Below are 24,972 nucleotides of genomic sequence, written 5' to 3'. Positions count from 1 at the left end.
CCAAGTTGTGGACTCTTATTATAAAAATTGTAATTCCCATATTTTTTTTCACACACCCTCTTTTCTTCTTTTGTGGATCAAATACGAAAAAACGCTAAAACACGTATCTAATAATGGTATATGAGAAGTCAAAATACCGAATTTCGTGTCTCTATTGTTAAGAGATTCAAGGATATGGACTTCTTGTTATAATAATTGTAATTCCTACTCCTTTTTTCTTCCCTTTAGTTTTTCTTCACTTTAAGTTGAAATACATTTTTTTAAAAAAACTGAAACACTGGCTAGTTATTATAATCCGTAAGTCCGTACACCAAATTTCGATTTCATAACGTTCTAGTATTCGGAGATATAAATATTTTGATATAATAGCTGTCAGATCTATTCCCCTCTTTCTCTTCAAAGTTCCGAAAATTTCTTCCTTAGTGATACCTTACGTCACAATTCCTATGCTCTGTCCCAGATTTCAAGTTTCTAGCTTAAGTGGTTTGGCCTGGGTGTTGATCAGTCAGTCACCCAGGACCTATAATAATAATAATAATAATAATAATAATAATAATAATAATAATAATAATAATAATAATAATAATAATAATAATAATAATAATAATAATTTGTAGTAATAGTAGTAGTAGTAGTAGTAGTGATAATTATATTACCTATGTAGGATACCTGAATAGAGTACTCCGTACTTTACACAGGGTTTAGCTCGAATTGACTCGTTTTGGCTCGACTCGACTCGAAACTCGACCCGAATTCGAGTCGAGTTGGAGGAAATTTTTCGAGCCAAGTTCTCGAGTCGAGCTCAAAGATGTCTGTTTCGATGTCAAAGAAAACTCGCTCATGCCCATCTCTATTAAAATATTTCCAGTAACATTCTTGTTAGTACGTTTGGTGTTAAACTAAAAAGAATGAAATAGCATTCTTAATAGTTTTTCTTTAAAATAATACACACTAACTTTTTGTTAGTATGTTTTGCTTAACTAAATTCCAGAGGCTTTTATTAAAATATTTTGAAATAACTTTTTTGTGTGAAACTTAAGTACATTAACTAAAGTACTTACAGTGTAAGTGCTTTCAAGGTCAAAAAGGACGTTCTGTCATATAATTAGTAAGAAAGTTAAGCCCTTTATTAAAATGTTAAAATACGTTTTAAAATTTCCAAGATTCAGACCAGGGTTTAAGATAAGATTAAAATCAAAACAGTTAATTTCTTACTATTCCAATTTCAGAAGAAAGTAAAGTTTCATTTAACTAAAAGAATTCAACAATCTTTTTTTTTTTTTTTTTCGATATTACACGTACATAGTGATAGGCAGTGGGAATATTCCCGGTGGGAAGGAAAATAAAAAATGAAAATATTCCCGTTTTTTCCTGGGATATAAATTCCCGGGAAGGAATTTATTTCAATTTCTTTACTTTATCTTCCAAATTATAAGAACCATATGACTAATTACTTTACTTTCATTTATTATGATTTACTTCTACGTTTTAAATAATTTGGAGGTTAGAAAAATTAAAATTTCTTGACTGTACTTTATATAACTAATAATATAATTTTTATGTTTCATTTCCATTTGAACTAAAAAGTAGCAAAGTACTAACTTACAAATGATGGAAAGGAACCAGTTTGTAAAGTAATGTAGAAATTATGTAGAAATAGAGATGAAGTACTATTAATACATCCCGAACCACCGTTAGTAATAGACATCGGTCTAACACCTGTCTCTGACTCGAATTTCTGAAAAGGTACTCGGACTTCTCTTACATGTGAATTAACGCATGAAATTTCGAGAAATAGGTAGGAAGAAAAGAAGGCAATGTTAGTGCAAAATTATAAAGATAAGTCAGTATCTTGCAAATATTGTGAACATAAATATATATGCGCAAATTATGATAAAATGGTGAGACATGTGTCTTCTGGCAGTTACCGAACGTAATTTCTTTATAACATTTAAAAATGTAATATTTTTATAATATTAGTAGTAAAGTCAAGTTTAGAAAATCCACTTACATATAAATTTAAACTGTTTAACGGTGAAAAGTATGTGGACTTACTATACCATTTTTTTTTTTACATATTTACTTGCACAAAACATTGTAAGTAAACATACATTTATGCGTACTCTCTAAATATAATAATATATTAATAAAGTAACATAATACCGTTCAGAATATACATTTAAAAAATTCTCTGGAGACTGTGATAAATAACGAATTTAACTTTGGAATCATAATATAGTAATAGAAAGCAATTTTCTTTGTAATTGTACATAAATTCCCGGAAAATTTCCATTTTTGGGAATCTTCCCGGGAAAATTCCCAAAAAATATCTTCCGGCAAGTTTGCCCATCACTACACATACAGCAGGGAAAAATTCGAGATCACTTCGTTGTAATACTTGTATGTTAAAATATACTGTAGATACATAGTAACAATAATCAGTGTTTCTTCCAGACATGTTTTTAAGGGGCACTGCCCCCCCTCCGGAACTCGGAGAGCAACCCCCGGAAGAGACCAAAATAATGCGTCTATAATATAATAATAAATTGAATAGTACAAACAGTGTCCCCCGGAATACTAAGTGTGGCCCCCGAACATAGTTTCCGAAAGAAACACTGACAACAATATCAAGCTTAGCAGATAGATTCCTCGTTAAAGTTAAAACTGCGTTGTGTGACAAACGCTCTGTTACTTTTTTTTTTTTTTTTCATATCTTCAGTTTAAATTATTTGTCATTCTTCTTATAGCACGTCAGGTCTTAAATTTAATGCAACTAATATCGATCGATTCCCTATCAGCTCTTTTTTATTCCTATATTGGGGGCCGCGGTGGCTCAGTGGTAGAGCGTTCACTTCTGGTGCTTGGGCTCCCGGATTCGATCCCAGCCCCCGCCAAGTGAACTTTGTGGTGGACAAACACCGTGTACGTGGGTTTTCTCGGGGTTCTCCCGTTTTCTCTCACTTTCTTCATTCCACCATTTCATTCATTACTCATCATCACCGTCTCCTTTAGCCTAACCGACATATACGTGGGACGTAAAACTCAAATATTTCATTTCATTTCATTTTATTCCTATATTTTTTAAAACAATATTTGCTTGAATATTTACTGCCCAACTGCAACATGTCAATAAAGATGTTATCATTAAGTTTCCTACTTTCCAATAAAGTCGTTAGTTCCTTAACTAATGTTCAAGTGATGTAAACAACAATCAGTTTTCTATTTCATTTTCTAGCAGAGTAGTCTTAGAATACACACCGTGTGCGTGGGTTTCCTCGGAGTTCTCCCGTTTCCTCCCACATTTTTCATTCCACCATTTCATTCATTTCTGATCATCACCGCCTCCTTTAGCCTGGCTGACATAAGCGTGGGACGTAAAACTCAAAAATTTCATTTAATTTTTCACTACCGCTTTGATTTGTTCATAAGTATATTAGATAAAATGTTCCAAATGACTGAATCAAATTCTAGTTTCTAACAAGTGTCTTCCTTATATAAGTATACTAGCAGAATATCTGTTTTTCGCATGGTGAGAAAACGTTTCATTTTGGACATAAAAAGCTGAGTTTGGATTTAAACGACATCGGAAGTGTCACTGTTCATCACTTCCCATGAGTTGCACCGTCAAAATGAAATAATAAAAAAACATCTCAGGCCCGAACTTCATTTATGTTGAAAATTTGATCGATATCGGCCGTGTGGTTCAAGAGTTATTAGGTCACAAACGTAGTCACTTTCATTTTTATTTATTATTACATGTCTTCCCCTTCCCCTTCCCGTAAGTTGCACCGCCAAAGGGAAATGATGAAAACCGTCCCAGGACCGAACCACATCTATGTGGAAAATTTGATCCAAAAGAAATGAAATCTTGAAGTTTTACGTCTCACCATTATGCCGGCTAGGCTAAAGGAGATTGTGATGATGACAGATAAATGAAATGGTAGAAAGAAAAAGTGAGAGGAAACGAGAAAACCCACGCACACGGTGCGTTCACACAAAGCTCATTTGGCCCGAACTGGGATCAAACGAAGGACCCCACGCACCAGAGGTGAACACTCTACCATCGAGCCACCACGTCACCTCCAAATTTGATCGAGATCTGTCGCGAGTTATTAAGTTTATATATATATATATATATATATATATATATATATATATATATATATATATATATACAAGGGCGGATCTAAGGGGGGGGCTACGGGGCTGTAGCCCCCCCTTGACGCTCAGGTTTACACTGGATAAAATGGGCTTCAATTCTGCTTTACACTGGATAAAACGGCAAATTACGATTTAGCCCCTCCCTTGATCACATCCTGGATCCGCCACTGTATATATATATATATATATATATATATATATATATATATATAGAGAGAGAGAGAGAGAGAGAGAGACAGAGAGACAGAGAGAGAGACCCCATCACTTGCGTTGTATTCTACCGTCATGGTGAAATGATAAAAAAAAAAAAGAAAAAAGAAAAAAACAGGTCCGAACCTCATATATGTTGAAAATTTGATCGAGAATGGTTGGATGGTTTAAGAGGTATGAAGACACAAATATAACCATTTTCATTTTTATATATAGAGATAAAGGAGCAGACAGTTTTAAAATCAGTTTTAAATTCAATTTAAATTGATTGAATATGAAGCGAATTGTTTTTCTCGTCGATTGCATTTATCATTTGTATGATCTCAGAATTTCAATTATCTGTGATGTACGTATAATAGACCCCCTCAGTTTTTTTTTAATTTTTTTAATTTTTCTTCTTTGTTTATTATAGTAATACACAAGATAAGTAATATTCTGATAATAAATAAGTAGTCGTAAAGAGCTTAATACGGATATTTGCAAATGATTTTAAAAATGAAATTAAATCTTTTAAGTTTTACGTCCCACGATTATGCCGGTTAGGCTAGAGGAGACGGTGATTATGAGAAATGATTTAAGAATCAAGTTGAAGGAACAGTTATCAGATTTATGAACATACACTTAAATTTAAAAAATAAATAAATAAATAAAAACTAATTTTCTTTTGTATTGTGCTAAAGGTGCTACCGAAACTTAAATCCTTAATTATAACACTATGAAACATTAGACTAATATTATTTATGTAGTTTTGCGAGAGAGTAGTACTCTGGATTTGATTGTTTGCTTGAGGGAAAGATATGCTGGTAATACATTACAAAATAAATTTCACCACAGTTAAAGCTATTGTAAATAAATTAAAGTTCCTTGTCCCTCACAGTGTCCCACAGGGACCTGTAGCACTAAGATAACATGAACAGACAATGTTATCCATGTGCTCCAAGTCATGGGGAGGAGTCATAGGGAGTCAGGTACAAATTTAGGGCGGTGCAACTGAAAAATACCCAATCCCCCGCAGCTCTCTTCACACTTCCAGTTTCGTAAAAAGAGTTCTTCCTACCCCTCTCCGTCTGGATCTCCAATAGTGTATCAGCGCGCTAGAGAAGTTAGACGTTTTTCGCACGTGTCCAGAGAGTCGTCACGTGGATGCTGGTGCGCTGCGCATGGACTCAGTTCTGTAGTGTTTCCGCAGTGTCTACTCCGACACCAAACGATACGCAGACAGAAACAGACGTGACCGAAGTTTCAAGTTGACGATATCCCCGTGCTTGTATTACAAATCCTAATTTTTTCCCCCCTTTGGTTACATGCCGGCCTACATAGAAATGCGGCGTCCTTTTTCGACGTCCAAGCTTACACAGGCCTAGTGGTCGCTCTAGTGGCAATTTTCACGTGGTTGTGCTTCGAAATTTAAACACAAGACCGACCACTAGGCCCCGCGGATGAAACATGGCGCCTCATTCGTCCTGGCTTATCGGAACAGTGATCGTGATATTTTGGCCTTTGTTGCTACCAGCTTTAGATTCGCAACTCGACCCTCCGGATACAAGATCATACTATCATCATGCGTGTTCTAATTGCATGTCACAACATCCTAGCCTTGATGAGCAGAAGGAGGCGGACGATTTACGTTTAAATAGCATAAAACACCAGATTCTCAGCAAATTAGGACTTAAGAGAGAACCAAATATCACCTCTCCACCAATTCCAAAAGAAGTGGTTTGGCAAACATTAAGCAGAGCAGATGGAACACGAGACTTTGTTGAGACCACCCACTCCCCGGAACCGGAGGATGACTTCTACGGCCGAACGTCTGAGATCATCACCTTCGCAGAAGCAGGTAAGTGCTGTATCAACTCAAGCGCATTCCTGGCGTTCCTTCAAGCACACCGGTAACAAGGTCGCGGCAAGAAAACACGTACTCTGCTGAGCCACACGTGATTAGTACACGCGGTGGACCTCTCTTCCCCTGCCCTCCGTAACACAATTTCACACTTCACCCCACGCAGCAATAACGGTGATGGAGAAGAACATGCAAAAAGTTTTCTTGTTTTCGGTTGGGAGTGTGTTTTTGTGGGCGATTTGCCTGTGAATATTGCTGTGAATATATTTATGTGTGTGAGTGGATGTGAGAGGTGTGCTAGTATGTCCAATACTGTGTGTGAATGTTGTATGAGAGTGTGTGTAACTCCGTGACTGGTCTCTGTGGTCGATAAACTCAGTCCCACTATAAGGTGAATCACCGCTTAGTCTAGACGTAACGAGAAGGAAAGAGAGAAAAAAAATCGAGAGCCGTAGTAAACTGTTGTAATAGATAATTTTAGTTATATTTCACAGACATAATGACAGTCTCGTAACAGTGCAATTACTTTAACGCTGCGACTATCGTGTGCATATATTAAAGTTACAACTGATTACATCATAATAGCTACTTCATAGTTTAACCTGATTTGTGGACTGGCAATTCACTCGAGCTTGTAAGGTTGCAACATCGAACACCTTCAGTTGTGACACATTTTTTTTCACCTTCAATAAGCTGAAGATAGAAAAGCGCTTAATGTAATAATCGGAACGAAATGTGTATCACTGTAAATGAAAACCGATATATATATATATATATATATATATATATATATATATATATATATATATATATATATATATATATATATATATATAACCACAAGATACAGTATCACGATATTTACCTATTTTAGTAAAGTCAGAGTTAAGTTTATTCAGTTTGAAATAATTAGAATTAAAATAGTAATGCATTTTGTACGAATTATGAAACAGGCGTGTTTTTATCTACGTAATCATTTTTCACACTCCTATTTCACCTACTTTGGAATATTCGCAACTCATTTATTACTTAAAAGAAATGAATGCTAAATTGTAGATTTGCGTCTCTGATGTAAAATAATGCGTAAAGTGTTAACCCTTAAACACAATTATTAACTACTGAAAAAAATCTTTTTACTTCTACAATTTCCAGCCTTTACTTATATATTACCATGAACAGGTTAACTTCGTATTTTTTTTTTTTTCGATGACCTTTTCTAAACGTCGAATATTTCTAAATTTGTATACTGACTTATTGATATTACTATTACTTTTAGTATATAAATTGAACATAATTAAACAACCACACTATGTTATTATGTAAACATATTAAATCATTCGTGATAAAGATGTAATCATGATCTTCATACTATGATTGCAATGTAAAAACCTCTCAATTTAGCTTTAGAAAATAATAGACACATAATTTCTGCTAAAAGGGACAATTACCATAACGAATACAGTTATTTCTGTTAGTAGTTTATTTTATTGAATTTTAAATATTATACCGTTCATCAAACCCATAAACTAATAACGTTCTTTCGAGAAAACGGAATGTAATACCTGAATCAACATTAGTTTATTAGGTTTTATCGTTCGAATTATAGCGGCAAGGTTTGTTTCACAGTTATTACACAAGTTACCTTGACCATTTCTTTTGTTCTTGATTTTGCTTTCTGTGTTAAGAAATGTATATTTCATTTATTTGTTGTGATCCGCGTTAATATAAAAGGAAACTGAAGAATCAATATTTAATTTGTTTCCGATACGTACTATATCAATGTATAACTTAGTATTTTCAGGTCAGAGTGTATGCAAGGCTAGAAATACAAACGAGAATATCTCAAACTTTTTATTTATTATTCTTGTTTTTAATTAAGGAATCAAATTGGTCTCGTACTGAAGGCATATTCGACTCAAATCATTAAAAAGCAGTTGGGGGAACATTTGTACTAAAATATTATAATAGAATAATTAATTTAAGGCATTATTAGTTACCCATCTTGCTGTTTCGGTATTAAATTACTCTATGAGTGTACACAAATGGTCTCTAGAAGTTCTAATCCCTTCGTCTAAATTGATGTTTCTCGTTTTAATAAACAAAAAAAGAACTTAAATTACAAGTAATAATATTCTACATGTCAACACTCAACAATAAAATGACATATAGAAATATGTGCAAGACGTCGACATTATGAACGTTGGCATGGACTACTTTCTCGAAAGAAAATCTAGGTGTTGTATTGAATATTACAGAGAACATATATTGTGATTTATATTAACCGAAAATTTGTAAGTGAAAATTTATGTTGGCGTATATTTTCCACTAACTGATGCATTGCAATTCATTTCAATGGCTCATGTTCATATTATATTGGTGGTTATTTCTATCTTTTCCACCCCCTCTTTAGAAAAGATCATTTCACATTGCTGTTCTACAGAATACAATGACGAAAGATTTCTAGAGAAAGAGAAAAAGACCGAGCAAAATGGGGGACTCATTTATGGAAAAATGCTGCTCCGAAGTAAAACAGAAAGTCAAGGATTTGCTCCATAGCTGGAGAAGCTGGCGACTTTGTGACGCCAGAGAAATTGCTCTAGAACTCTATTAGCATCCTCGAACCAGTCCCGCAGAATGGACTCTTTGCAAGTTTGCAGATGGAAAAATTAAACATTTTTGTCTTTTTTGTTTCTTTCTTCAAGTCCCGGGTCTGATAAGTCTAACGGATTACCATATTTTCGCTACTCTTTCCTTTTAAAAATATTTCTCTTTCCTGAAGAGATGTGGAGGGCCGGACAGAACAAAAGAGTAGAGAAGAAGAGGAATAGATAAGACAGGGACCCCTACTCATATTGTGATTTATTGGGACCCTTGAACGAAACTAATAAATTCACAACTCATCTCCCGAATTCTTTTGTTGTTTGCTCTGCATATTCAGACTGGTAGACTTCATGCTCTTGTTCATCCCGAACCCACTCCTTTATTTTTCATTTTTTAAAGTCGTTCGTCTTTAAGTTGGGGAGTTACTTACAACATAGTACATCAAATATTAGGTATTCATGAAATAATTGCATTATCTGAATATGTGAATGAATATATTCTCAGAGGCATAAATCGTGATGTACCTCTTTTTGGAGATCTATGCTTATACAGGGAGTTATGAAGTTAATGATACTGACTTCAGATATAACATTAAAAGTGATAAGAAACGGGAAAGCTCTTGAGCAAACTTAGACAAGTTGTCAAGTACAAATTCACATGATCTGGATTGAACCAGGGTCTTTTCATACTAGAAGTGCGCACCCTACCATTGAATCTCCATGTCTTCCACGATAGTCTTATATTCGCCTCGAAGCGATAGTGAATGACAAATAAATTTGAGCAGTGCGAAGCATATGCCACAATTGTTCGAAATACAATATAGGTATATCTATTGGTGTTACGTACGAGATGAGATGAGATGCACAATTTTCATGTTGAGGTGAGGAAGGAGACAAAGCTCTTCCAATAGAAACTAACATGCTTTATGAGACGAGATATCAGTTTTACGAAAACTCGAGACAACCGTAGTATTAGTAATTCTACAGCTTAAACATGAAAGAAAAGTAAAATCATTCGAAATTAAAGTAACTGACAATTTCACTTCTATCTCGTGGACTATAGATTGAAAAATACGGTAGTAAATGTAAATGGGAAGAGACAGGAACTATGAGAAAACCTTCACACACTGTGTTTACTAATCATGAAACTAACATGACAGACTGATTACGAAACGATTCATATTATTTGGATTGATTACGTACTATTTGTGGAAACAACATCATCATCAACATGCTATAGCCCTACTTATATAAGCGTAAAATTAATTTAAATTAAAACGCACTTCTTCTGAGATTCTTCTCCAATAAGAACAATTCTGAAGTGCTGTTTAGTCTGTTAATACACTAAGTTTTAACTAGTTGCAAAATGAAAGTGAGTGTTTATTAAAGAATTGGTGGAATAAGAATGTGTGAGGAAAGGGGAGAACCTCTTGATAATCTATGGACATGATGTTGTCCACCCTAAACTCATATACTCATGTCTCGCATCAAACCAGGGAACTCTCGAAACAGAGACGTGCCTTCTTCATCAGAAGAATGAGATTAATGGAATTCAGACGGTAAAAGTATGTAGGAAGTGAAGGGGCATTTTATTGCGTGAATATTGAACACAAAATACAATTTAAACAGAAGTTGTTCTTGCTGAATATTTTTGCTGTCAACCATTTAATCTGTCATTGATGTCAAACAGAAGAACCTTACTATAAATGATTGAGGACTAAATAAAAACATTATATTTTACTCTGTGTAAGATGCTATCACAACTGCCATTTGAAAGGAAATGAAATAAAATGTTTAGGCTGTACGTACCGTACCGTAACTACCCCCAATAGACTAAAGAAGACGAATGATTAATAATGAAAGTGAGCGATTATGAAAGAATTGGTGGAATGAAGATTTGGAAGGAAACAGGAAAATACTGAAAAGAAACACGGTTGCGATATTGTCCACCTCAGGCTTACATGCCTTTAATCGAACCAGGGACCCCTGACACCAGAGATTGATTTGATTTGATACAAACAATGTATATATATATATATATATATATATATATATATATATATATATATATATATATATATATAATATGCGTTATATTAATGCTCGTTTTAAGAACAATCGAAGCTATGACTGATCACGTTTTTTGAGAGAAGTAAATTGAAGAAAAGAAATAAGTCGTCAATCGCTTAATTCAAATAATTATGCATAGATAATAAGTATATGTGAGAAGGTAGGGAAAGAGTGGACAAAGACGAAACACTTGATTTTGAAAAAAATTCACTCTTTGCATGCAGACAACCATGTCTAGTCTGGACAGTCAGTAGGATTATAAAAAAGGGATGAAGAAACTCGAACTATCATCAAACACTAAGAAGAAACTTGTAATTCCTTAAATAGTTGTAATAACAACTTTTACTTAGTGCAACGAAAAATTCAACTTTTCTCCAGACGTTTTTAAGTTCAAGAAAGGTTATTGGCATTCGTATTCGTAGATCATCTGTAACGTTGACTCGTTACCATTATGAGCCACGTGTTCCATATAAGTTCCAATAATGAGGGCATGGCATGTCATAATGAATGTAACACAGAAGGCTAATCCTCTCATTCATTAAGTTTCGTATGAACTTCTTTTTCTTTCTTCGGAAAGTCTTGTAGTTTTACGAAACAGTCCTTAATTAGCAATTAAATTTATTGCTCGATCCTGTCCAATGAACAAGACAAGCAATACATCTCGTAACTGGTCAGAAACCAGAATATCTTCTTTCAACACCGCTGATAGGCACATTGATGTTTGCAATTGAGGTTTCTAGAGTTTACAAAATGCATCAATTGTTGATTTGTTTCCATTCCCAATCGATGTTTTCTTGCAACAAGAAAACTCGAGGATCGGAATATTTTTAATATGATATTTTATTTGAAATATTATAAGGTATACATTCAAATACACAATAAATTAAGGAGAACAATTTTTGATCAATCTTTTTTCAGAATTTTACAACGCATAAGAATTACTTACTGAAATATATCTGATTAACTTCTATTATTGCTTCTATGGTAGACAGAGTTGCAATATGCTATATCAAGAGAATTGCAGCTGCATTAGTTTCAATATCCTTGAGGTATGATTCATGCCATTGACAGTCTTCCAAGTGCACATTGTCCTTGTAGGGACGCTGAGTCTCCAGTAGGCTCATGGCATGTTCTTGGCTCGTAAGGCAAACTAAGAAAGTAAATGGTCTGTGATGTTCACAAACTCGATCATGTTAAAGCCCTTTCGGCTGGCTTAGTGTCTCGTGCACTTGTTTGCTGCACGGAGCTCTTGAGTTCAATTCCCGATGAGAGAGTGTTCAATCCAGATTACTTTGATCCAGATTCTAATTTAAACTGTAAGTCTATGTCTCATATAGCCTCGATACTGAAGATGGACAAAACTCTAATCAAAAATGACTATTTTAAAGTTTTATTGTATTTATTTCCAAGTAATGATATAGAACTCGAGAGGTTTTCGTGACTTACTTGAGTAACTAACAACAGAGTTGTCTGCTGCCCGCTCTTGTCATTTCGTTGTTGTGAAGGCATTTATAAGTTGTTGAAGTTGTAAAACTTCAACTTAACACTGTATATTCCCTGATTACTTTAAACCACCCATATGCATGACAATTAAGCATTCAAGCTTCTCAGTGCTTTAATTTGATTCCTTTATTTCCTGACATCAACTACACAACAACACCAGTCAGAAGTTAATTTGGTTAGGCTATGCATACATGTTTCACCAGAAATTAGAGAACGATTAACCAAGTGATTCGGCTAAAACTGGGTCAGTATAAATCCTGCGGACCTGTGAATCTGATAACAGATCAAGTATGTTTTTTCTTTTCTTTTTTAAGTTTAACATTTTCAACATTCCACGTAGCTGACCGCACTACCACTGAGCCACCGCGAAATACTTCGCAGTTAACATCCTTTCCTTGAGTTAAAGGGCCGAGAGTTTGTAGCTGCCTGCTTGGCCAATTACTTTATCAAGAACTCCCTACATAGACTTTTCACAATCAAATTTCGGGTGCATAGTTTGATCGGTCAAAGAACTTTTCGAACCGAAACAACCGGATGCTCTGGTGGCTCTTATACATGTCCATGATTACAAAATACCAATTTCGGTTGCTGAAGTGACCTAGTATAATATATAAGGTCTGTCCAGAAAGTATGAGTTTGGTTTCATAGAAATCGTTTATTCCAAGATATGGTGACATACACTTAAAATTCCTCGAAGTAACATCCTTGAACATTAGTACACCGTTGCTAGTTATCTCACGCGTCATAGGGATCTCTTTCAGAACAGTCATCATGGGTACACGTTTTACAGTCTGAAAATAGTACCTACACACCCTGGATATGAGCCAAGGAAAGAAAAAGAAGACAGCCGAGACCAAACCGGAACTTGGAACTTCGAGACAGCGTTGCTATGGTTTGTTTCACCAGAAACTCTCTAGCTAGCATTGTCGTAGTAAATCCAGGTGTTGATCTCCAGGCGGATGCTCACGATTTTGTTTCTCCGAATGGTACGTACTCCTTATGGACACTTTTACGTATAAAGTCTAAATATATAACAAGCATCGATTTCATTTTCAATTTACTCATTCGAACCTTCTTAGACGAGAAGACTTGGCACTGTGTAAGTAAAATAGTTGTGCTTCCGATAAAGTATTCTTCACGATAGGCATTCTGTATCATAGCAAACGTCTTTCAACAGTTATCGTGTATCGCTGCTCGACACTTATCTGAAGTTTGACCGTTACGAGACTCGAACAGATATCCACTTCAAAAACTATCTACATTCTGTAAAAGCTCAGATATGATTGACAAGAAATCGATCATTTATCTAAACATGCCTTACCAACCGTCACGCTCGAAGGCTTTGTCCCCGAAACTATTTAATTGCCCCAAGAGAATCAGTATCATTATTTTTCGAATTAGTAATCACCATCATCATCATCATAGGTATTCTGCCACTATTGGCAGGTCACTGGCTGCAACTAAGAAACTTTCATGCTCCACGGTCTTCCTCTAACCTCTTCGTCTTCACTTATGATTTCTCTGTTTTGATATAGTCCATTAATTGCAGTCTCCTTCTCCCTCTTCCTCTCTTTCCTGTCACCATACCCTCTAAGCACATCCCTCATGATACAGTTCCTTCTTAGCTAATGTCCCAACCAGTTTCTCTCCATCTTCTTAATAATATATAAAATTGTTCTTTCCCCCCCACCAGTTCTAACACTCTCTCATTCGTTTTCCGTTCGTCCCAACTAATTCTTTCCATTCTTCTCCGCACCCACATTTCGAAGGCTTCCAATCATTTTTCATCGTTTTTGTGTAATGTTCACAGTTTCTGACCTATACAGTGCAATACTCCACACGAAGGATTTGAAAGTCTTTTTCTCAATTTTTTATTCATGACCCAACAAAATAGTCTTGTCTTCCTCCTAACTTTGGCTTCTTTCTTCATTCCTAACCTTGCTTTTATTTCACGTTCGTATTTCGTATCATCACTAATAATACTACCCAGGTATCGAAAACTATTCGCTTGTTCTATTTTCTTTCTTCCTACTTCTATATTTGACACCGACCACTTCGTTCTAATCATCGTGTCTTTTATCTTTCTAACATTTATTTTCCTCCCATATTATTCACAGCTCTTCCTCACGTTTTCTAACATCTTATTGATTTTTTCTTCATATTCTGCAGCAAGCGCCACATCATTTGCAAACCGTATACACTTAATCACTCTACATCCTACTGAAATGCCTTCATTTGGTAGGTTCCTTTTCACTATCTCTTCTAGATAGATATTAGGATTAGGAATTATATTTCTGAGCTTTTGGCATCTATGGCCATGTTAGCTCGCCACGTATGAAAGATGACGTCCCTCGTTGATCACACTGCCTAGGGAATTGGGAGGGAAGGAAGCGCGCAGGGACCATTATATTAGTTACCATCCCGGCATTTTCCTGGCATGAATGAGGAAAATCTCACACAGGATGAGTGGCCTGATAAAGCTTTTACGCATTTTTGATCGAATATCGCCACCGGGAATCGAACTCGGGACCTTCCACACCAATGCATGAGATATTAGTGACAACGCTACGTGAGGCCACACTCATTAGTTTTCGGATAAACCTTGTATATATTAAGAACATGCTGCTAATATCTATGTACTGTTCAACTTTCAGGGAACATATCATCCCTCTTATGTAAATAAATGTAAATTATGTCATGTGTATGTACCGATCATTTCACAATATTTGTTTGAAATGTGATTCAACTTACCAAAGGAACTAAGGAACATATGTGAAGGAAGATAAAAATTTGTGGCGTTTGCAATCTGTGTAACACGCAATTTTGAGATCTCATAGCACAAAAACTATTAAACTTGAAAGCAACACTTAAACTATTCAATAATATGTGATTCAAAATGTTAAAAATGCTGCATAAGGAACTTCTGATACTGACGTATGTTTGCTTGAGACATTAAACGACATTACTTACATTTTATCAAAAACTTCATACGTGTACCTTCAAATGCCGAAACAATTTGGCATTACTGTTTTTTACGCATAATATTCTCTAAACTTTTCCACACTTAATGATGCCCATGAGACGAAAGTCTACATGAGAAATGCATTTTCAAATTCGGACTCGTTTTCGAGACGAGACGTTTCTCCGAGAAGTTTCTCCAGTATCGAGAATACTACCCAAAATTTTTTTAGTGTTACATGATCCATAGTACCAAAAATGTAAATTGATAGAAATAAAGAGCATTTATCGAAGTTTTGCAATATGCAAGTAATTACACAATATACTTCAATAATAAGTATGGTTTAAACGTTCTTATATCACAACTTTCGTGGGCCTCCCGTGACGCGGAAGAATTCAGATAACTTCTAGATTAAATTAAAGAAGTATAAGGACCTATATTTTGTACACAAATTTACGAGACGAGACGATATGACAAAAATACTCTTCGAGAATCGAGACGAAACAAGAAAATCTTATTTCTCATCTGGTATAATCTCGTGGGCAATGCTTTCCGCACTACATCTTGTAAAGCTTATTGTACCATGTGATCTTGAAATTGGATTTTGCACATATTTGTACACACAAACTTAGAAACAAAGTAGATTTCAGCTTCCTTTCATACACACGTTTTGGCTGGGGAGTAATCTCCGAAGCGTTGTAATATGATTGTGATATAATCGGAATCTGGGAATTCGATTTTATATGATTTGTATGTTCCGTGATGTCACAGTTGTTGCCCCTCTTGTCGGTAAACTACGCGGAGAGTAGAATGAGCTGGCAGTTAACCTAACATTAATAAAAGACAGTAAGAAGTCACTTGAGTCACGACTTTTGTTCGGGTCATCCGATTCTGGGTCTCGCTTCGCAGATTCGTTCTAATCCAGACAGATCCCGTCAGACGCGATTACCCAGGCTGACAAGGTGACCTGAATAGATCCGGAACTTAGACAGACCCAGTGACTCGGAAAATGTCGAATTATTAACTCTGTAGCATTAATGCAGAATATTACTGTATAGTTAGTTATTGACGTTCACTGCTTGAGTTCGAACATTCCCTTGTTTAATTCTCGGTATGACTTTAAAAAAAAAAAAAAAAAAAATTAAGATGCCATATCTTGACTATTTCAAATATAGTTTCGCATTTATTCGCCTTCTCATGGGTGATTTTTGAACTTAGGATATATAAAAGGAATTAACAAAACACTGTTTACTGGCTCAGCAGGCTGTCTTTTATATTGTAAATGACAAATTTTACGAATTGATTAAACTTTTTCATTCTTTCATAAGAAACACCTTTTCTCTGATTCTGACGTGGTAGTACTCTAATACATAAACATTGTATTACACTTCAGTACAATACTTTGACATATGTAGATGCGAAAGATAAACAGGAGAGATAGAAAATTACCTTTAGTGGAAAGTCAATAAGAAAGGAAAGAATCATGTTGTTTTATAAATGCATTAGTAGCCACACACTTACTCCCCATGTATGACAACGTTTCGTCCGGATTCTACCGGGTTACTCCGAGTCATAATTCTGTCTGGGTCACCAGTTTATTCCGAGTCATAGGTCTGTCCGAATCAGCCGGGTCATGGCTCTGTCAGGGTCACCTGCGTCTGGTGAGTCACTGCCTCTAGGTCTTCCGGGTCACGAGTTAAGAAGTTGTGGCTCATTTTATCACTGTAACGGTAAAGAACATCGATGGCTTAGTTGATGTTTTTGCAGACATATAGGCCTACTTCATGGATCATGACTACACTATATTGTAAAGACTTCCTTATTTGCATCCTTCTACCGCATCCCCTCCCCCTTTTCCTCCTTGTATTTCTCTCTGCTTATCTCAGATTATAAAAGCGCATTTGTTGAGTTGATTTCGAGTTTAACGTCCCTTTCAGCAGCGAGGTTATATGAAACGAGACCCACTGATTAACGTGGAATCCGAAGTACATGAGCTTCCGCCGGGAATCGAACCCGGGTTTCCCACGCCAAAGGCGCGTACGCTAACCGCTTGGCCGTTAAGGAGCTCAAAATCACATTTGTATGCCATACATCGGCCAGTTCGTGAAAACCTACACAAATAAGTACATTACGTTTCCCCTCAAGTTTAATTGATAATATGAGCGAAAACGAAGCATCATATGCTACAATAAAGTAAAATCAACATCCCCTTTCCATTTAGTTTGGGAAAGAATTTCACATATGTCTAAATAGATCTTAATTTCATTTAGTGTATAAGGATGGTAATGTTCGCACTTATTTCTCTAATCATTCGCATGATTTTGACCATTATTTTATATATCCAATTGTTCTCAATGTTTTAGAATATAATTCTTTACTCGGGGTTCATGTTACGTTGAAATACGTCCAAGCCCTTAAATAGTACCAGTGGCGCAGCATGATTTTCTATTGAAGGGAAACAGTCATTTCTAGTGTATTCTGATGCATTATTCTAAAACTCAGTGCATTATTATTAATCATTATTGCTTTGTTTATTCTAATATATTGTTCTGTTTACTCAAGAGAAGCGGCGCTTCCACAGCTTACGTGGACGCTACCTCCCTGCATTATATTCTGTGTATGTAGCATATACTATCTCTGGTTCTTATACATGTCATTGTAAGAGAACATTTGTACATTATAGATTGTATAATTACTAAGGCGGGCTGATTAAAAGGATTATACTTTACAAGTAGTATGGATGTCACCATAAGAATTATTTGTAATATGTAAGGAGAAAAGCCAGAGTATGTACGTCGAGGAAGTCTATACATATAGTAATCATTTCCATCTGACAGGAAATGACAAAGAAGTAAGGCTAGATGATCAGATAACAGAGATAACAGAAAGAGTAACAGAACAAAACAAAAAAGATGAGGTAGGGAAATGGAATGAAACGAATGTTGGCAGTATACACGTAGTCATGGATTCATAAATAGGATATCGCCAAAACCATTGGCTACGCTATCGATTTATTGTTTGTCTATCACCACGATGCCATGTTTGGTTCTGCTCCTTACGAGTGTTGTTTGCTGCAGACTGGGACATTAAACGGTGACGTCTCTGACCTTCCAGTTGAAAAGAAATGCATTTAATGTTCGGTACACAACCAGTATGGAGCTTCCTTGAAGCCTATTTGCTAGCGTGCTTGGTTTCTGTGCTGTGTATTCAAAAATTTAAATCTGGCTGAGGCCCAAACTTCAAACACAAATCCAACATTTTGTATACCATCGTCGTGTTCTTCATGAGTACAGCCAGGATTTATATGCAAAATGCATGTTTAACAGTAACATGGAGAAACGTATGGAAAGTATTTTCTTCTTTCCGATGGACTTGTAACGATTCGTTTGAGAGACACATGATAGCGCATATAAGTGCATATTTTGAGTGAATTTCGATGTACATGCATATTTCGTAAACTTTGCAGTATAATGCATACTTCAGAATTTTATTGCTGCATACTAGCATATTTCAAGTGAACACAGTTGTAGACTCATTAAATCCTGATGATGCAGCCGCTACTTATGTGTCACAAAACTATTTCTCTACAAGTGGCATTGAGAACAAAATTAAGTACATACACATCCGCTTCTCGAGAATACCTGAAATCAGACAGCTGGAATCCTGTAACATTGCTTTGCAGCATTCACTCTCCTTATTGGGCGAATTATCGCAAACTTTGTCCAGTGAAACTCATGGTATTACAAAAGTAGCGTCAGAAAACTTTGCCAAGTATTAGGGAAAAATCCCGCAAACGTACTGTGACATTGCAAATGTACTTAATGGTGAAAACATGGAATTGGAAGAGGACCTGGTGTTTTTCACATGTATCAGTGACTTCTGCTGACATAGAAGGGAACATTTTTTGATCTACAAAACGTTTCTCACTGACAAACGCAGAGGGTTTACGGAAGAAAACCTAAGGAAGATGTTCATAGTTCATTGCAGCAGAGGTCATTAAGGAAAGATATTTTTGAAGAAATTTGGAATGTTATTTTCTTAGTGTATATTTTAGTGCATGTGTTAAATTTTAATGCATGTTCTAGTGAATATTTTAAATAGTTTTAGTGTATATTTGCATGCATATCTCGGGGTTTGTTTGTGCATGGAAATCCGGGCTCTATTCATGAGGATTGAAGGACGCAAAGTATAATCCATTCCGCTACGAACTTAACCTGGATCAAATGTCCAAGAGGTTAGTAACCTATGACTGAGCTATGCTAATCTCTCGAGGAGTGCAAAGCGAAACATAAACACTAGTTCTTCTTAGCACTTGTCTGAAAGTTCTAACGCCACATAATCATTGTTTTTTGCTTTTTTTTTTAATTGTACACGTAAAGAAATTTGCTAATAAGCTATAAAATATTAATTAAATCTCTTCAAAAATAGAAAAAGAAAAATAGCTTGTCTAGTAGTAAATAAATCAAATTAGATGTTAAGCTATATTGTTTTCAGATTGGCAATATCGTTCTCTAGAACAAACACATAAACCACAATATTTTTTTAAAGTTACGCTCTGGGAAGCAATTCAAGGTCTCTAATTATAACATGTAAGCTTGAAAACCTGTGTATAAGTTCAACACATATGTAAGAGATGGTGATTACCAAGTCAAATAGCAGTTTTATTGGTTGTTGTCCTAATTTCAACCTGAACACTAATTCTCAGCTATTGGCAGCTTGAAGGCAAGAATAAGATAATCACTAACGCTAATGGGCGAGCAAGAAGCTGTATGAAAGCGGAATAAATTGACTACCTATTAGTATCTTGAAGATGGGAAGAAAAGTTGATGACTGTTCACAGAAACTTACTACACACTGAAAGCATTGTTGTGTTTCATTTGAGCTGTTAATATCTTGGTAACTTTCTAGATTAGTCTCACACTTTTATCACAATGCAGAAGAAAATAGACCGTTTCATAATGCTCAGAAATTGATAGATATCCGTCAAGGAAGGTGAATAAAATCTAATCCAAGTTCCAACTTTGCGCACATACGATAACAAAACAATTTTCTGGTATAACATTTTCTTTAGTTTTTTTTTTTTTTTTTTTTTACGCAATGTGGTGTGTATCTCACGATAAATTTTGATTCTTTTTAAGTGAAAAACTATTTCGTTTAATACTAATTATTTGGGATTAAAATTAGTCCAAAAAAATTGACTTCACTTATCTTGAAAAAGAAATACATGTTTACCTATATGTATTCTAAAAATTCTCATATTTTCATAGATCATGGAGTCTATTTTTCTCGAAGCTTCCCAATGAGACTATTACCAGTGTTGACATCTGGTAGAGACAAAGGAGTGAATTTGCTTATTGGTTAGGATTGTAATCGCTCATCTGTGAAGGAGTAAACTCGACACAGGCATTTACAAAGTTTCGCAATAAATTTGGAAGAAAGAAAACAATTTTGATCTTCTATGAAACATAACGTGTGCTTCGTTTAAGACTTAAAACTTAGCCCTATTACTTAGGTTGAAATTAGTCAGAAGTAAAGGGATGAATTTATCTCATATTGAAAATAAACGCTGGCCAAAATTTTCTAGAAATTATCGTATTTTCATGGAACATGTTATGTGCCTTCTTTGAGACGCCTCAATATATTCTATCGTTTTCCTTGAACTCAACCAGGCGAAAGGGATAAATTTACTGCATTTTGGAAAGTAAATATGATTACGAATTACGGATTTTGAAAACAGACTTACGAGAATATTTTCTTTGAAATTTTCCAATATTGCCTATTACCTAGGGCTAACATCAAGTAAGGGCAAAGGGGTCAATTGACCTCCAACGTTAAGAAGAACTTGCAGTATGACTTTCGTTTAGAAAAAAAGAAGATAATATTTTAATGAAACGTGGAATGAGTTTTCTTGTTGACTTAAGAAGTACTGTTATTGTAGGTAACCAATTTTTTTCCTGAGTACATTGTTAAAAACCTCAAATAAAATCTTCCACTGACTTCTACAGTGCAAAATACAGTAGTGGAATGGGTCATGGGTCACTGCATCTCTCGGGCCATGACTTTTGCTGGGTCACTCGGGTCTTGGTCTCTCTTCTCAGACCCGGTGACCCAAACAGAGCCGACTACCCAGAAGCAGCTAAAATGTCAGCTCTGCAGCACTACAGCAGAATTTTATAGTTGACTAATGGTGTTCGTTGCTTGAGCTCGATCATTCATTCGTTTCATACTCGGTATGACATTTCTTAATCAAGATACCATGTTTTGAGTATTTTAAAGAGAATTTCAAGTTTATTCATCTTTTCACATATAGTTTTTAAACAAAACAGTGTTTGGATTCAGCGATATCCTCTGTATTCTAAATGACAAGTTTTAGAGATCGATTAAACTTTGACGATCCCTCATAACATAGCTATCTTTCCCGTGATTTTGACACTTTTGAATCCTGATAAGCATCTTTCAGTACAATGCTTGACACAAAGTCGCAAACAACATATGAGAAACAAAATTATATTTAGTAAAAAGGCAATGAGACAGCAGATTATCATGTTTGTTAAAATTGCATTAGTAGCTTTACACATAATCCTTATGTGTATGACGACGTTTGATCTCCGGGTTCTACCGGATCATGGGTCAGACCGGGTACTCCAGATCATGGTTCTGTCTGGGTCTTTGGGTCAGACCGAGTCAGCCCGGGTCATGGATCTGACTGTCTCTGAGCTTTTCGGGTCACGGATCACGAAGTTCTGACCAATTCCATTAATGGGCAGAACATTAATACTAAAAGGGACATTTTCAATTGTACAAATGTCGCTTTTAATGATTTTAACTATTCGTTAAGGAAAACAATACATTTATTGTAAAAACTATTAACGTAAAACTAAAATAAAACTTTGAATATCAATCAAGGAAATTAGAGAGCTTTCCAGTAAGAAAAATGGTTAACGATTTCATTCCTTTTTCTGGGTATGATCCTACGTTTCATTTGGTTGAAACAGTTTTCTTTCTAATGGATTTTCGTAACGTGAGATATCACTGAGGATATAACAATTCTCTTCTTATTTTCGAGGTGACAATCGAGACGAGACGAGAAATTCCACGAATCTCGTTAGCAACACTAGTTCACCAAAGTCTTACATCTCAAACAATGTTTTAGTGTTACATGAATCACGGTATAAAAATTATAAATTGATGTAGTGATTGTACGAATACAAACAAAAACATTTATCAACTTTTAATGATACGCATTTCATTACACAATATAATCCAATAATAAATACTGTATGGTTTAAATGTAGTTATATTAACCCTTTATAAAGTTATTGTGACGTGAAAAGGTTCTGATATCTTTTACAGGAAATTAACAAAATATCAGGGTACAAAATAGTTTTGTATAAAAATTTAGAAAACGAGACGATATTTCTACAAAATTTACGAGACGAGGTGAGAAAACTTTATTTCTGGTCTCTTTCCTCATAGGCAACACTTGTTATACCTATTGAAATATGATAGGCCTATAAGTACAGATGGTGATCAGAAAAATGGAAACACCTGAACGAAATTGCAACTTACCAGATTAATATGGTGTCGGGCCACCTTTCGCCTTAAGAACAGCCTTGATGCGACGTGGGATGGAGGCATAGAGGTCGTGAATGGTAGCAAGTGGAATTTTACACCATTCCTCGTGCAGGGCATCGGCCAGTTCTGTGAGAGAGGATGGAGGTGGAAATCGTCGCCGGAGTCGTGTTTCCAAGACGGACCACAGATGTTCAATTATGTTAAGATCTGGGGATTGGGCGGGCCATGGGAGGTGTTGAACTTCATCCCGATGTTCCTCAAACCACGCTGCAACAACGCCAGCTCTGTGAATGGGTGCATTCTCATCCTGGAAGATGGCGTCATTGTCCGGGAACAACATCCGGACCATAAGATGCAAGTGGTCTCCTAAAATTGCGACATGATCGTTGGCAGTGATTCGTCCGCTAAGTGTGACCACAGGACCCAATGAAAACCATGATATGGCGGCCCACAGCATCACCGAGCCGCCGCCATGTTTCACAGTTGGGCGGAGACACTGCAGATCATAAGCTTCTTTGGGCATTCTCCACAAATAAACACGGCCCGTGGTTGGGAATAGGGTGAAGGATGACTCATCCGACCATATCACACGTTTCCAGTCTTCAGCGGTCCAAGTTGCATGGTCGCGGCACCATTTGCGGCGTTCGAAAGTGTTATGGTCCTTGATAAGCGGTTTGGCCCGTGCAACACGACCCCGTAAGTTCATGTCATGTAATTCACGGCGGACTGTGATTGTCGAAACAGAGTGGGGGAGGTGCTGAGTGAGTTCCTCCGTCACTTGCTCCGCAGTGGCACGACGGTTCTGTGTGACAATGCGCTTTAATACCCGGCGTGACCTGTACTCATGATTTTCTTCCGCCCACTGTTCCGCTTCCCCGATGTGGTTTTCCCGTGTGTTGTGTAGGCCGTCATCACCTTCGACACTGTCCCACGCGACACGCCTAACTCAGTAGCCACTGTCGTCACACTCACTTCACATAACCGCGCACCAACAATTTGCCCTCTTTGAAAATCTGAGAGGTCTCCCATTTTACACTACCTCCGTCTGCTGCAGCCACTGGACACTGCTGTTTCACTGCGCCTGACGTAGTATGGAGACCGACCTAACACACCACCACCACCACCACCGCCGCCATGACACCAATGCCAACCATACATCTGACGTGTTGCCAACTACAAGTGTTTCCATTTTTCTGATCACCATCTGTATATCCCAATATCTCATCAACTGCTTCATTTGATAGATATCTCTGAATAAGAAACCACAGAAAGCTGTTCCGCGTGTGTTTGACCGATTCCTTTCCTTCCATGCAGAATGAACTCACTCCGTTTTGGTCAGGTACGTCTGCCAGTGTCAAAGAGCGTTTGTTTTTTATCGCTCACCGAAAATGCCGCCCAAACTGAGGCATTTTCGGCAGTAATACGTTGTATGACTGTTCCAAATGTTTGAGCTTGCTTTCGGTGTCGAAAATGACGCCAAAACTGAGTTGGTTTTGAGGGGAGGGGCTATATTGTACCTCTTTATTTGATTTGATTTTTTTCTTTCTTACTTCAATGCCTTCCCAGCACTGGAGAAAGTTTGACAATTTGATCTACCTCTTAACATAAGAACTTATTAGAGCTATCCTATGAAATCAAACCTAGGTCTCCAGCGCCAAAGGCGTGAACGCTAACCATTTAGCAAAGAGGCAGCTTCTTATTTTATTTCAGGCTTTCCATATAATTTCCGCCGCTCGGAGTTGAAATTATTAACAACGAAAAAAGTAAAATTTACCTCAATTAGAAAATACTGTACTATATATCCGTCGATAAATTTTATACAAATTCCGATCTTTAAAAAACACAGTGTGTTTGACATAAGACTTACGTTTTGTTTTGGTTTCAAATTAGTTAGAAATAATAAGTGTATGTATTCGCCCAATTTAAAAAAGGTTTAAAAATACCTTTCCCGAAAATTGTATTTTCATGAAACTCATGTAAATATTCTTTGACTTTGATACAATAAAGCGTATTCTATTTGAGTCTTTTTTTAAATTATCAACACTGGTTGAGAT

At 36.1% G+C, this 24,972-nt stretch overlaps 1 protein-coding gene and 1 long non-coding RNA gene across 2 annotated transcripts in view; one reads left to right on the top strand and one right to left on the bottom strand.

The window, feature by feature from the left end:
- LOC145671193 (uncharacterized) overlaps window positions 1–24,972 on the bottom strand; it is a 461,575-nt gene that overhangs the window by 90,656 nt on the left and 345,947 nt on the right. The window lies entirely within an intron of this gene.
- Window positions 5,509–24,972, top strand: part of Actbeta (inhibin subunit beta) — a 434,828-nt gene continuing 415,364 nt past the window's right edge. The window contains exon 1 of the mRNA XM_081740043.1: window positions 5,509–6,208. Coding sequence (XP_081596169.1) covers window positions 5,818–6,208 — 391 coding nt within the window. The 5' untranslated portion in view covers window positions 5,509–5,817. The remainder of the gene's footprint in view (window positions 6,209–24,972) is intronic.

Source organism: Thermobia domestica, chromosome 15, assembly GCF_964235325.1.
Source record: "Thermobia domestica chromosome 15, izTheDome1.hap1.1, whole genome shotgun sequence".
Taxonomy (NCBI): Eukaryota; Metazoa; Arthropoda; class Insecta; order Zygentoma; family Lepismatidae; genus Thermobia; species Thermobia domestica.
The sequence above is the reverse complement of the archived record's forward strand: the minus strand, read 5'-3'. Positions and strand labels throughout refer to the sequence as shown.